We start from the raw sequence: 12,466 nt of genomic DNA, 5'->3' as shown, positions 1-12,466 counted from the left end.
AACACTTCTTCCTGTGAAATGGGCAGAAATGAGGGGAAGGATCAGTGAGAGTACAAACATAATTTGAGTTGAAGGGAGGAAAGTTGTGTTTTCCCTGAAAGACAGAAAAACGCTAAGAGTGCAATAGAGATCTTAAGGAAATTGGCAAAGGTTTAGAACAATAGTTTACAGGAATGGAGAGGTAACTCAACCACCCTGAACAAGAGAGATGGACCAGTAGTGTGAAGCCTTCAGCGAAATGGCAACACTACATTTATAATGGCTGGTCAACAAAACTCATCTAGGGGCACCTGGGTGGCTCAGTAGATTAAGCATCTGCCTTCGGCTCAGGTCGTGATCCCAGAGTGATCCCAGAAACCTGGGATTGAACCCCGCATCAGGCTCCCTGCTCAGCAGGGAATCTGCTTCTCCCTCTCCCTCTGCCTGTCACTCCCCTTGCTTGTGCTCTCTCAATCTCTGTCAAATAAATAAATGAAATCTTCTTAAAGAAAGAAAGAAAACTCATCTAAGGATAATTTAATGGTATCAGACATGCACAATGAGGCCAAGGAAATGTGTCATATATTTGGGAAAGAGGTCTGTCAAAATGAATGAAACATTTAGAAGATTTGGTGTTTAGAATAGTAGTATTCATCTAGGCTTTTTGAGAATTTAGGAACAAGGTGAAGGAAAATAAGGTTCTCTTGGGTTGAACTTGATCAGATTAGCATAAAATGAATGACAGTAGTCATCTACGGAATGTATGAAGGAAACCGGAAAGATACTCTGCTCAAATCACAATCATCAGTTTATCAAGATTATACTATAATTAGAAGAAATGATAAATATGTTGATTACAGCATAATTTGACTATTGTAGAAAAAAAGTTACATTGTTGAAAACTGGATGAAGGTAAGTTGATGTAAATCGAACCATGTGCTCAAATTGTGAGTTTCCTTTTTGTTTTAATGAGAAATTGAAGTTCTATCTAGTTTGCTAACCGACAATGTTATCACTAACCATACACTTTTTTATACAGTTCTTTTCCACAGTATCTTTACATTTAGTTTCATTCTGTGTAATCTTTTGAATACAAGTATTATCACAATATTTTCTTTTAATCAGATGGGCCAGTTCTACTATTCAGCCAAAGCTTTTGATGTCCTAGAGAGACTGGATCCCAACCCTGAATATTGGGAAGGCAAGAGGGGTGCCTGTGTGGGCATTTTCCAGATGATCTTAGCTGGAAGAGAACCCAAGTAAGTAATCAGACAAGAGACACTACCTCTGTTCTTTCGCTGGTTTGTGAGGGAAAAGAATTGCTTTCTTGGATGTCATCTTCTAAAAACCCAAAACTATAATGATGTTTTATGATGAATAGAAGATTAAGATGTTTCATATTTCTATAGGACCTTTTTCCTCCAGAAATTTTCCATGTGGTAAAATCAGGTCATTCTAAATCATATGTACTAGGGACAGTGAGCATACTATAGCTCTCAAATATAAAAGCAATATCTATATTTGGATCCAAATGAATTGTCATTTTCATAGAAGTCTTTTTCAATTTCTTCTATTCTTTCCTTTGCCTATTGGCTTTTTCATGTCTTTTAGTTTAGGCTTCAAAGAATTAGGAACGGAGTGGATATGGTTGATAATTCTTTTTTTTTCTTTCACCTTCCCATATTCCAGGAAGTACCAAGACAGTAGATTATATAAAATTAAATAGCATACAGCTCCACTTGTAACAAAAATGTAAATACTTTAAACTAAAATTGGTTTTCTTTTTTTTTTTTTCAAGATTTCATTTATTTATTTGACAGACAGAGATCACAAGTAGGCAGAGACGCAGGCAGAGAGAGAGGAGGAAGCAGGCTCCCCGCCGAGCAGAGAGCTCGATGCGGGGCTCGATCCCAGGACCCTGAGATCATGACCTGAGCCGAAGGCAGAGGCTTAACCCACTGAGCCACCCAGGTGCCCTAAATTTGGTTTTCCAAAAATAACTTTGTGGAATGTATTTGTTACTGGTAAATGAATAGGAGATGTGATTATTTTTTGTACGTAAATAATCTGTCAAAAATTACTTTCCGGGGGCGCCTGGGTGGCTCAGTGGGTTAAAGCCTCTGCCCTTGGCTCAGGTCATGATCTTAGGGTCCTGGGATCGAGCCCCGCATTGAGCTCTCTGCTCGGCGGGGAGCCTGCTTCTCTGTCTCTCTGTCTCTCTCTCTCTCTCTGCCTGCCTCTCTGCCCACTTGTGATCTCTGTCTGTCAAATAAATAAATAAAAATGAATTTAAAAAAATTACTTCCTGCCTTGTATTTACTTCCAATCCTAAATACAAATTTAAAGAATTTGATTAGGTGAAAGAAGATGCTTGAGGGAAAAAAGAAATAGAAAATATGAATGTACTCTTCGGGAAGAGGATCAATAGGCAGTCACCTATACATTTGGCAATGGGGAAGTTTTAGTTTGCATTACTTAAAACATGAGCTTTAATTTTAATTAAATTTAAATTACTTAAAATATAAATATTGGCAGGGGCTTTTGGGTGATTCAGTCAGTTAAGCATCTGATTCTTTATTTTAAAATTTTATTTATTTGAGAGACAGAGTGATTGAGCTAGAGAGAGAGAGTACAAGGTGGGGAAGGGACAGAGCAAGAAAGAAAAGCAGATTCCCTCTGAGCAGGGACCCCATGCTGGCTCAATCCCAAGACCCTGGGATCATGACTTGAGCCAAAGGCAGACGCTTAACTGACTGAGCCACCAGGAGCCCCAAGCATCTGATTCTTCTTTTTTTTTTTTTCCAAGCATCTGATTCTTGATCTCAGCTCAGATCTTGAGCTCCATGTCATGAGTTAAAGTCCCACATTGGGCACCATGCTGAGCTTAAACAAACAAACAAAAACCCATAAATACTGGGTATTTGCCCAATCTTGGCCCGGAATGTTCCTGTCTTCCATAGGTATTAATATATTAATTTTCTTAAAGAAATCATCCATTCCTCTGGCTTTGTAAAATTTTGCAAATATGACTGTGACACCCAGTTTATGGTGATTACCACCTTAAACAAAGGAACACTCAGACTCAGAAGCAACTTGTTAGTATGGAGCTAGAATTTGAAACCAACTCTTTGAAGCCAGCTTCTTGATATACCCTCTTTCTACTTGGTTATACAGAATAGACATAGAAATAGAAATACTTATGTCATATTAGGACAGAAAACTTAATAACATGTATATAGATAGTATAAGTAAATAAGGAAAACTTGGTTTAGTGAGAAGGATTTCATAGAATTTCCATTTTATGGAATATTACTAAGCCATCAGAAAGGATGAATACTGGGATGCTCAGTGGGTTAAAACCTCTGCCTTCGGCTGGGGTCATGATCCCAGGGTCCTGGGATTGAGCCCCAAGTCGGACTCTCTGCTCAGCAGGGAGCCTGCTTCCCTTCCTGTCTCTCTGCCTGCGTCTCTGCCTACTTGTGATCTCTGTCTGTCAAATAAATAAAATACTAAAAAAAAAAAAGGAAGGATGAGTACTTAACCATTTACATTGACATGGATGGAACTAGAGGGGATTATGCTGCACAAAACTAGTCGATCAGAGAAAGCGATTATCATATGGGTTCACTTATGTGTGGAATATAAGAAACAACACAAAGGATTAGGGGAGAGGAAGGAAACTGAATGGGAAGTCAACAGAGAGAGACGAAAACCATGAGAGACTTTTAACTCTAGGAAACAAACTGAGGGTTGCTGGAGAGGAGGTGGGTGGGAGATGGGGTGACCGGATGATAGGCATTTAAGGAGGGCACGTGATGGGATGAGCACTGGGTGTTATGCACAGCTGACATATTATTGAACACTACATCTGAAACTAATGAGGTACTAGATGCTGGCTGATTGACTTTAACTTAAAGGAAGAATTCCCGTTTCACTATTCCACCATAAAAACGGAAGGCTTGGCAGTTCATAACTGGCTTGTGAATATGTACTGACATAGTCTGTCACCGAAGACGTCCTGCTCGAAGTATGTGAGGAACAAGTACGAGTTCATTTTTCCTCTTAGTTCACACGCTGTATTGCCACACTTTGTCCTTTCAAACCTTTTCCTCAGAGAGACCCTTCGAGAAGTGCTCCATTTACTGAGAAGCACGGGTAACACCCAGGTGGAGTACATCATCCGGATCATGAAGAAATGGGCCAAAGAAAACAGAGTGCCTGTCTAAAATAGCTCCAGAGGCCGAGGGAACCAGTCACCATTTGGATGTGTAAACGGAAAGCATTTTCCTCAAGTTTAATATGAAACGCAGGGCTCTGTTCTTTGACATTTCCTTCCTTGCCCTTCGAGCCTCAAGATCAGTGACTGACTTGCTTAGAACGAGCCTCCTGGCTGAACTAAGTGCCACAGTCTGCACTGTGGCCCCTGTATGATCCGACTAGCAATAAGACTTGGGACTTGTCTGGTGCCTTTCTTCCAAAAATACTTGGAGAACTCTTACATAATTAACTGACTTTAAGGAGAATGGCATAATTTTTTTAATATTGGCATTCCATGGCATTTTCCTCTGGCTGCAGTGACAAATGCCTTTAATGCTCAAGAGTCACCATCATTCTGTCATCTTCGTCTTAGCCATCTGTACATTATCCCATTTTACTGGGGAATTCCATAAAGAATTTCATAATGCATTTTTGAGTTGGGAGAGCAAAGGTTATAAATAGCGCTATGATTCTAAGAGGGCCAGTAAGATCCTTTATCAAACTCCTTAATAGATAATGGATTCTGGGGATTACTTTCGCAGTAATTCTGATGATAAATAACATGTTACAGTGGTAACAGGAGTAGTGGAGTTTTTTAAAAGGTGAGTACTATGAAAACAACCTGTGTGGTACATTGAAAGGTATTCAAGAAATAGTATACAAATTGCATTAGTCACTTCTCCGTTATATTTTAGGGAACAAAATAGGGATTTTTTTTTCATATATCGTGCTGAATAAAAATCAATTTTGAAAGGAGGGCTACAAAGATTATATATATGCAGTGTGGCTATTTATTAATGTAATGATAACAAAGCGTGAACTGTGCAGAGCCCTTTGAGGAGCGTCCTGATGGCCGGACTCTGTCCTAAGTCATGGCATGTTCCAGCCCCATGTTTCTGAGCTCTCGCAACATATACCTATTATACAACTGAGCAGTTTTAGACTCACAACTGATTTTTCAGAAAATAGACATACATGTTTTTCTGTACCAGATTACCTTTGTTTCTACACCATGTATTTTGTTCCTATGAGTTTAAGGTCCCGCAGCGTTACAGGTGTACCAGGTATAGAGCCATCCCTATCCACCATGAGAACTGAAAGTCCGTCCTAGTTCCTGGAGCACAACAGGCAGCTTCGAGACCTCACGTAGGCATTGCCTCGGTTGTCGCACCCGCGCTGCCGGCATGTGCTGTGGCTGAGCTGTACGGAATGGGGCCAGGGACAGGGCCAGGGGCGGCTCAGGAGAAATCAGTGACTGCAGGTAGCCTCTGCCTTCTGGACAGTTGCAAGGGGTCCTTTCAGTTCCTGTCTTTTATCTTCGACCCAGTTCTAATCAGTTCAGAGCACAAGTCAAAACAAACTGGCGTGAATAACTGAATTTTAGAAAACAAAATTACATCATTTTTTTGTATGCCAAAGCTTCTACTTTCTCATTATTGTTGTTCCTACTTTTTCAGTAGTTGGTTCTCGGCATCTAAGGTACTTGGTGGATCAGAGCTGGGCAGAACCTGCTCTAATTTTCGAATTATCTTGTGATTCTTACTTAACGCTCACTTAAAATATTATTAAACATAGTAGTGGGAAAAGACAGAACACCTCCGTGGCTTTTGGCAATGAAATTTGTCTTCCAGTTAATTGCGATTATTTTCAAATCTCCTATACTTGATAAGCTTTTCTACTGATGGTGATTTACTTTTAAATGAGCTTTCATTGAATTTAACACTCTAGCATCTCCCAGCCATTTCCCGGTCTTTTGGGAAAAGCAGATACTCCAAACATAGCAATTCCTGGAATTTTAAACTGATTTTTAGAAAGTTTTTAATCTATAGAAGTGAGCCAAAAAAGCATAAAGACTAGTTTAAGAGGGATACCATCCAATTCTGTAGTAAGGATAGCTACTCCTGAAACATGTCGGCGGAGTCTCAAGATTGCAGAACCGTGTTGCGCGGCGGTTTTATTCTTACATGTGATGACCGGGGAGAGAAGAGGGCGAGGCTGAGGCATGTAGCGTGGTGCGTACAGTTCAAGACATCCCTGTGCTATTTATAGTTGGTAGCAAAGATGACTTGCAAATGGAAAAACACTTTTAATTATTTTTGTACTTTAAAAGAATTATTATATTGTACTGTAATATACTCAAATTAAAGTTTATTATTTGGCCTTATTACAGTATCCTGTTGAGTGTGTTGAATGCAGGTCCTGGGTATGTTATGAGCCTTCTCCCCTTTCTTGACCCCAGGCTGGAGGGGGAAAAAAAATAAAGTCTGGGGCTCCACGGGTATTCCTTATGAGAGAGGAAAGTGGGTATTTTTTTCGAAGCTTTCCACTAAGGCTATGGTTCCTGCTGGGTCATATTAGGTTTGACTCTCTGCTGAGTCATAGCTCATTTCAAAAGTGTTATAGCCAGTGCATGGTACGACACCTCGCACAAGAAAGCTCACTGACACTTGGTCACTGAATAATTAAGCATACTGTAGCTGGTAGAGCGAAGGACTCGTGAGACCTGACCTCATGTAATTCTGACTCATCTAACTATTGTTGTATTGTGTGCCAAGCATATCCTGGGAGTCAGGAATGCAAAGATAGATAATGCAAGTCCTGACCCTTAAGGAACTCAGTCCAACTGGACTATATACAGCTAAACCCAATAGTGTGTGATTGTTGTCGGCAATAGGAACAAAGCTTTGAGAGAAAATAAGGCAGTGGGTTGGGGCGCCTGGGCAGGCCAGTCCGTTAAGCATCCAACTCTTGATTTTGGCTCAGGTCATAATCTCGGGGTTGTGGGGTTGAGCCCTACATCAAGCTCTGTGCTCAGTGCGAAGTCTGTCCCTCTTCCTCTGCTGTTCACTCTTGCTCGCTCTCTCTAAAATAAATAAATAAAATCTTTAAAAAAAAAAAAAAGAAGGCAATAGAATGTTTGTGTCCCTTGTAAATCGACACCTCCTGCCTCACTGGGGAGCAGCAATCAGAATGGATCCTGAAACACCGCAACTAGCAAGATGCCCCAGCTTCCAGCAGGCGTGCAGTGTGGGCGACAGACATCCAAGCACATGGCAGCCCCAGGACCCGCTCTCCTCCGTTAGGGCTTGGCGCACTTAGGGGAGAGCAAGCAGGCATTACCAATCATAGTATTTATATCTACTTTCTAATGGCAAAATGAATTCGTGATCTACTACTTCCTCTATTTAGGATTCTCTCATTTTGATTTAGAGAAATGGCCATCTCTGCTTCTTCATCCTCTAAAATACTTCTGAGGTTTGTGGGTATCTGATGATAGTGTTCAAGCAGCGTTCTGCCTCTTTAGAGATGCCGTCAGAGAAGCAGCCATAAAGACCTACTGAAGTGCCTGGATCCCGAACCCTGGGCTGCAGGACTAAGCGAAGAGTGGAGACCCCACACCGTCACTGGATGAGTATGACCAGCTGACGCGTGTGTATTGAGTGTGTAGTGTATGGTCTGATGGATGCTTTTTGTTGCAACAAAACCCTTCCTTGAAATAAAATCTGGATGCCATATACAACGAGGAGGGACCACCTTGGTGGTTGGGGCAAAGGGCGGGGGGGGGAAGAAGCAGATGCAGCAGGGCCCCCACTCAGGCTGCCCCCCTCAGGGCGACACACAGACCATATATGGAGTGAGTACACTGCTGGGTGAACCTAAACTGTGCCTAAACTATGGCTACATCTAATTTGATTCATCATAGTTTTTGTATATCCGGTCATGTATTCATGTATTTATTTGGTCAGTTACTTACATCCCACTGCGTTCCAGAAAAGATTTGTGATAAATTACCAAAATACATGCTACAAAGTATAAATAGAAGGCATTTGAGAGTAAAAGAAGCCAAGAGTAAAGTTCATACACAAAAGGACATACCAGAATCACTAGAGATGGGCCAGAAGTTCACCTTTAGGGTTCCTACCGACTAAAGCAAAGAGTGAAATATAACCACATAAAAAACTCACGGTCCACCTCTATGAATGAACTCCCTATTGGGAAGAAAAATTTGGATTCTCAGTGATTTCTGATTGTTTATGGGATTCTAATTAGGGTTTCTGCGCTCTGAGACATGACTACATGCTTCACAAAAATTCAAGGGAGTCTTATTATTTCCTGAAATGTACGGGTCATTCCTACTATGTACAATTAAATAATTGTACTTGCCCTTCTGTTTTTTTATTTCCTTTAGAAACATATAATTATACTCTCCTTTGCCAGTTTTTTCACCAAGGAGTAGTTATTAATAGGGTGGAGCTGAGACATGTTACTCACGTTTTTAAAATTACTAGTTGGAGCGCCTGGCTGGCTCAGTTGGTAGAACACGTGTAACTCTTGATCTCAGGGTCGTGAGTTCAAGCCCCATGTTGGGTGTGGAGCCTACTCAAAAAAGAAGAAGAAATTACAAGGGTGTGTTGGGGTGAAAATGTGGGTAACAGTGACCTAAAGAACAATTGCAAGGCGTTGTAGAAGCAGTGGAATGAGGGGCTAGTGTCGTTTATACATTTACTGAGGGGACTCAATAAAGAAATTTAGGGATATTTGTTTTCTCTCTTGTCATGTAAAAAGCTACATAATATTCTCAACTTTGCCTCTTGGCCTGCAATGCCTAAAATATTTACGATCTGGACCTTTTCAGAAAAGGTTTGTTGAGCTCTGCTCCACAATATTGCCTTATGAGCCTCAAGTGAAACTTCCTGCAGTGGAACATTTAAGAAGACAAATTGTTGGGACACGACTGAGCTGCCACACTGTATGTGCCCACTGACGTGAAGTATCTAAAGTGTCAAATTCGGGTGCCTGGATGGCTCAGTGGGTTAAAGCCTTTGCCTTCGGCTCAGGTCATGATCCTGGGGTCCTGGGATCGAGCCCCACAACCGGCTCTCTGCTCAGCAGGGAGCCTGCTTTCTCCTTTCTCTCTGCCTGCTTCTCTGCCTACTTGTGATCTCTCTCTCTCTCTGTCAAATGAATAAATAAAATCTTTAAAAAATAATAAAGTGTCAAATTCACAGAAACAAAAAGTAGAACGGTGCTCCCCAGGGACTGGAGAGAAAGGGAAAAGAGCAGTGGTTTAATGGGTTTAGTTCGAGTCCTCCAAGATGCAGAAGTTCTAGAAATCTGTTTCATAACAATATGAAGGTTGATTAAAATATGATTAAGATGCCAAGTTTTATGGGTTTTTTTCAATCACAGTGAAAAAGTAAAGTTATGTAAAAATCTATGCCATACAAATACTAGTTTTCCAGAACAAAGGCGGAGTGGCTGGCTAGCTGAAGAAGCAGACAAAGAAGACTTCAGAGCGAAGAGCCCAGGAAACCACCTGAATCGTTCGCTCGATGTTACTCCCAATATCCCCGGCTCTTTGTACAACTGTTCTTGCCAAAGCCTAATTTATTTTCTTTGGATACTTTCATCAGCTGCTGCAAGCCAACAGAATTTAATTAACTCGCCATTAGTAAAAGGCTTTCCTTGCTTGTTTAACAAAGGAACTACTCAGAACCATACTTTGGTTGAAGCCTCGTTCTCATTTATTCTTGTGAAGCAATTCCGTTGTGATTTTTTTTGACCTTTGTTTTCCTGTGAGTTGGGATGGTTGTAATGAATGCTTTGTCTAGTCACGTGGCCTATCCTGCATTCTCTCCCCACTACCAAGGTGTCGTTACCTAGTAAGTATGATGGGTCGCCTCCTAATTTGATACAAAAAATACTTCACACCCCACAGTGCCTTAAAGGTTCTACTACCACAAGATGATTACTGGAGTTTCTCTAATTATCAAGTGTGTGGATCCTAATTATACATTAAATGAAGGGGAAATGACCACTAGATGGATCTGGGGACCAGTGGACCCATGGGGGGGGTGACCTTTGGCCAGAACTAAATTTATTACCTGGGGCCCCCACTCCAACAGTGGGGTCATGGCACATTTTAGGACCCTGTGTCTCAGAGTCCTCAAAAGAGCTGGGGATTCCTTAGTGTCCTGTCATCTGAGTAAATGGCCATAGATCCTTTCGGGGAAAGGATTGGAAAAATCCTGAAATATACATGTATATATTAACTCCTAACAGTTCTATGAGTTTTAGCAAATGTATACGGTCATGTAACAAGCACCAGATAGATAAATGATTTGGTGTTGTACAATAAAGTTATTTTTAATAAGGAAACCCAGATTTAAGTTTATGCTCACTCTCTCTGCTCACAAACACTATTCGGAGAGTGGGATTTGACCTGGGCATCTGTCCAGGGTGGCAGAGGAACTAAAAAGGAAAATTAAAGGAACACTGATGACAAAGAGAACTAAAGCAGGGGCAGGTGGGGGAGGTGGAGACAAGTTGCGAACAGTCAAAACTCCAATCGATTGAAAAAAAAGATCTGATCGATAAATGGCATTGGACTTCTCAGCAGCAGCTCTGGAAGCTAAGAAACAAAGCTGCAGTGCCTTAAGAATTCAGAGGGAAAATTATTTCTAACTAGAAATTGTCATTCAAATATGTAGCAGAACAAATTTCTTTTCAGACATGTATCCAACATAGAATTATCTCCTGAATTATGTGCTAGACCAAGCACATGGGGAAAAAAAAAAACAACAACTAAGGAAACAAGAAGACAGCATGTAAGAAGTGAGGACACCAGGTTAAGAGCCAGTGAAGGGAATGCCCAGGATAACAACGGGAACATACTTCAAGATGCTGGGCAACAGGGACGCCTGGGTGGCTCAGTGGTTTAAAGCCTCTTGCCTTCAGCTCAGGTCATGATCCCAGGGTCCTGGGATCGAGCCCCGCATCGGGCTCTCTGTTCAGCGGGGAGCCTGCTTCCCCCTCTCTCTCTGCCTGCCCCTCTGCCTACTTGTGATCTCTCTCTGTCAAATAAATAAATGGACTCTAAAAAAGAAAAATAAAAAAGATGCTGGCCAACAGTCTCAGAGATCAACCAATACAGACCAGAGCAGGTCAGAGGCTCCAAGAAAGACTCATTCAGGATTAGGGGCGCCTGGGTGGCTCAGATGGTTGGGTGTGCGCCTTCAGCTCAAGTCATGATCTCCAGGTCCTGGGATCGAGCCCCATGTCAGGCCCACCCACCACATTACCCCCCACCCCCCCGACCCCTCCCCACTCCGGCTGGCTCAGTGGGGAGCTTGTTTCTCTCTCTCCCTCTGCTTCTCCCCCTGCTTGTATGCTCTGTCAGTCTCTCAAATGAATAAAGTCTTAAAAAAAAAAAAAAGAATACCTCATTTATTACTATAGTGAGAAGAGAGTTTGGAGACAAGCTCCATAGAAAACAAAGCAAATGAGACAATCATTATTCAAATGTGCAGGGAAGGAAAAGTAATCATAACCGCCTTCATGGGTCAGCTGTAAAAAGCATTTATAGGTCATAAAACTATAAGCACCGAACACCCATCCAACCGAAAAATGGATCCAACAGTTTTAGGAGGAGAGGGGATAGAAAGTGACCATGTATGGAGAGGAGGGGGGGCGGGTGTGAGGAAAAGCTGGCTTCATACCTCATTGCAGAAAGATAAAAGGGGAAAAAAGGCTATAATTTAGATCTAACAAGCAGGGGAGGCCAAGCAAACCAAAGAATCTCAGAGATGAGCCATATTTGCAGGAAACACTTTACCGTGTAGCTGAGAAGACATCAATGAGAACGGAGCCACAGCTGGTCATCAAGGAGAAGAGTAAATCCAAGCCTCCGAGTTATGTGCTTAATTAATACCTGCCAGACGGACATATGGCCCTGGGGCCCCTGAATATACATACATATTCACCAAAACAGCGGGTCCAGGAAAACACATCTTCTTCAAAGACCAGTAACTCATTGGGCACCTGGATGGCTCAGTTGTTAATCATCTGCCTGCAGCTCAGGGTATGGTCCCAGGGTCCTGGGATGGAGACCCGCATCCGGCTCCTGGCTCAGTGGGGCGTCTGCTTTTCCCTCTGTCTCTCCTCCCTGCTCAGGCTCTCTATCTCTCTGTCTCAAATAAATAAAATCCTTTTAAAAATTGTTAAAAAGAAAAAGGATGAGTAATTCAAACAAATGAATGGACAACACAGCTAAGGGTCTACAGAAAAATAACAAAAGAAAAGGAAGGAAGGAAGTCAAATGGTAAACGAAAAATATCACCAGAAAATTGGTGAAATGTACATGAAAGCTGTAACCAAATACTTCGCTCAGACAGAAAGGTAGAAAGTAGTGGTAATTCACTGATATTTCATCTTTAAGGCATCATTAAAG

The 12,466-nt window shown here is 41.7% G+C and overlaps 1 protein-coding gene across 2 annotated transcripts in view; it reads left to right on the top strand.

Annotated features, from left to right (window-relative positions):
* The window catches only part of TTC26 (tetratricopeptide repeat domain 26), a 47,008-nt gene extending 40,637 nt beyond the window's left edge, over positions 1–6,371 (top strand). For both annotated transcript variants that reach the window (XM_046021633.1, XM_046021634.1), the window contains exons 17-18: positions 1,105–1,238; positions 4,094–6,371. In XM_046021633.1, the coding sequence (XP_045877589.1) occupies positions 1,105–1,238; positions 4,094–4,205 (246 nt within the window). In that variant the 3' untranslated portion in view covers positions 4,206–6,371. The remainder of the gene's footprint in view (positions 1–1,104; positions 1,239–4,093) is intronic.
* The last annotated feature ends 6,095 nt before the right edge of the window (positions 6,372–12,466 follow it).

The sequence above is a fragment of the Meles meles genome, chromosome 10 (genome assembly GCF_922984935.1).
Source record: "Meles meles chromosome 10, mMelMel3.1 paternal haplotype, whole genome shotgun sequence".
NCBI lineage: Eukaryota > Metazoa > Chordata > Mammalia > Carnivora > Mustelidae > Meles > Meles meles.
The sequence above is the reverse complement of the archived record's forward strand: the minus strand, read 5'-3'. Positions and strand labels throughout refer to the sequence as shown.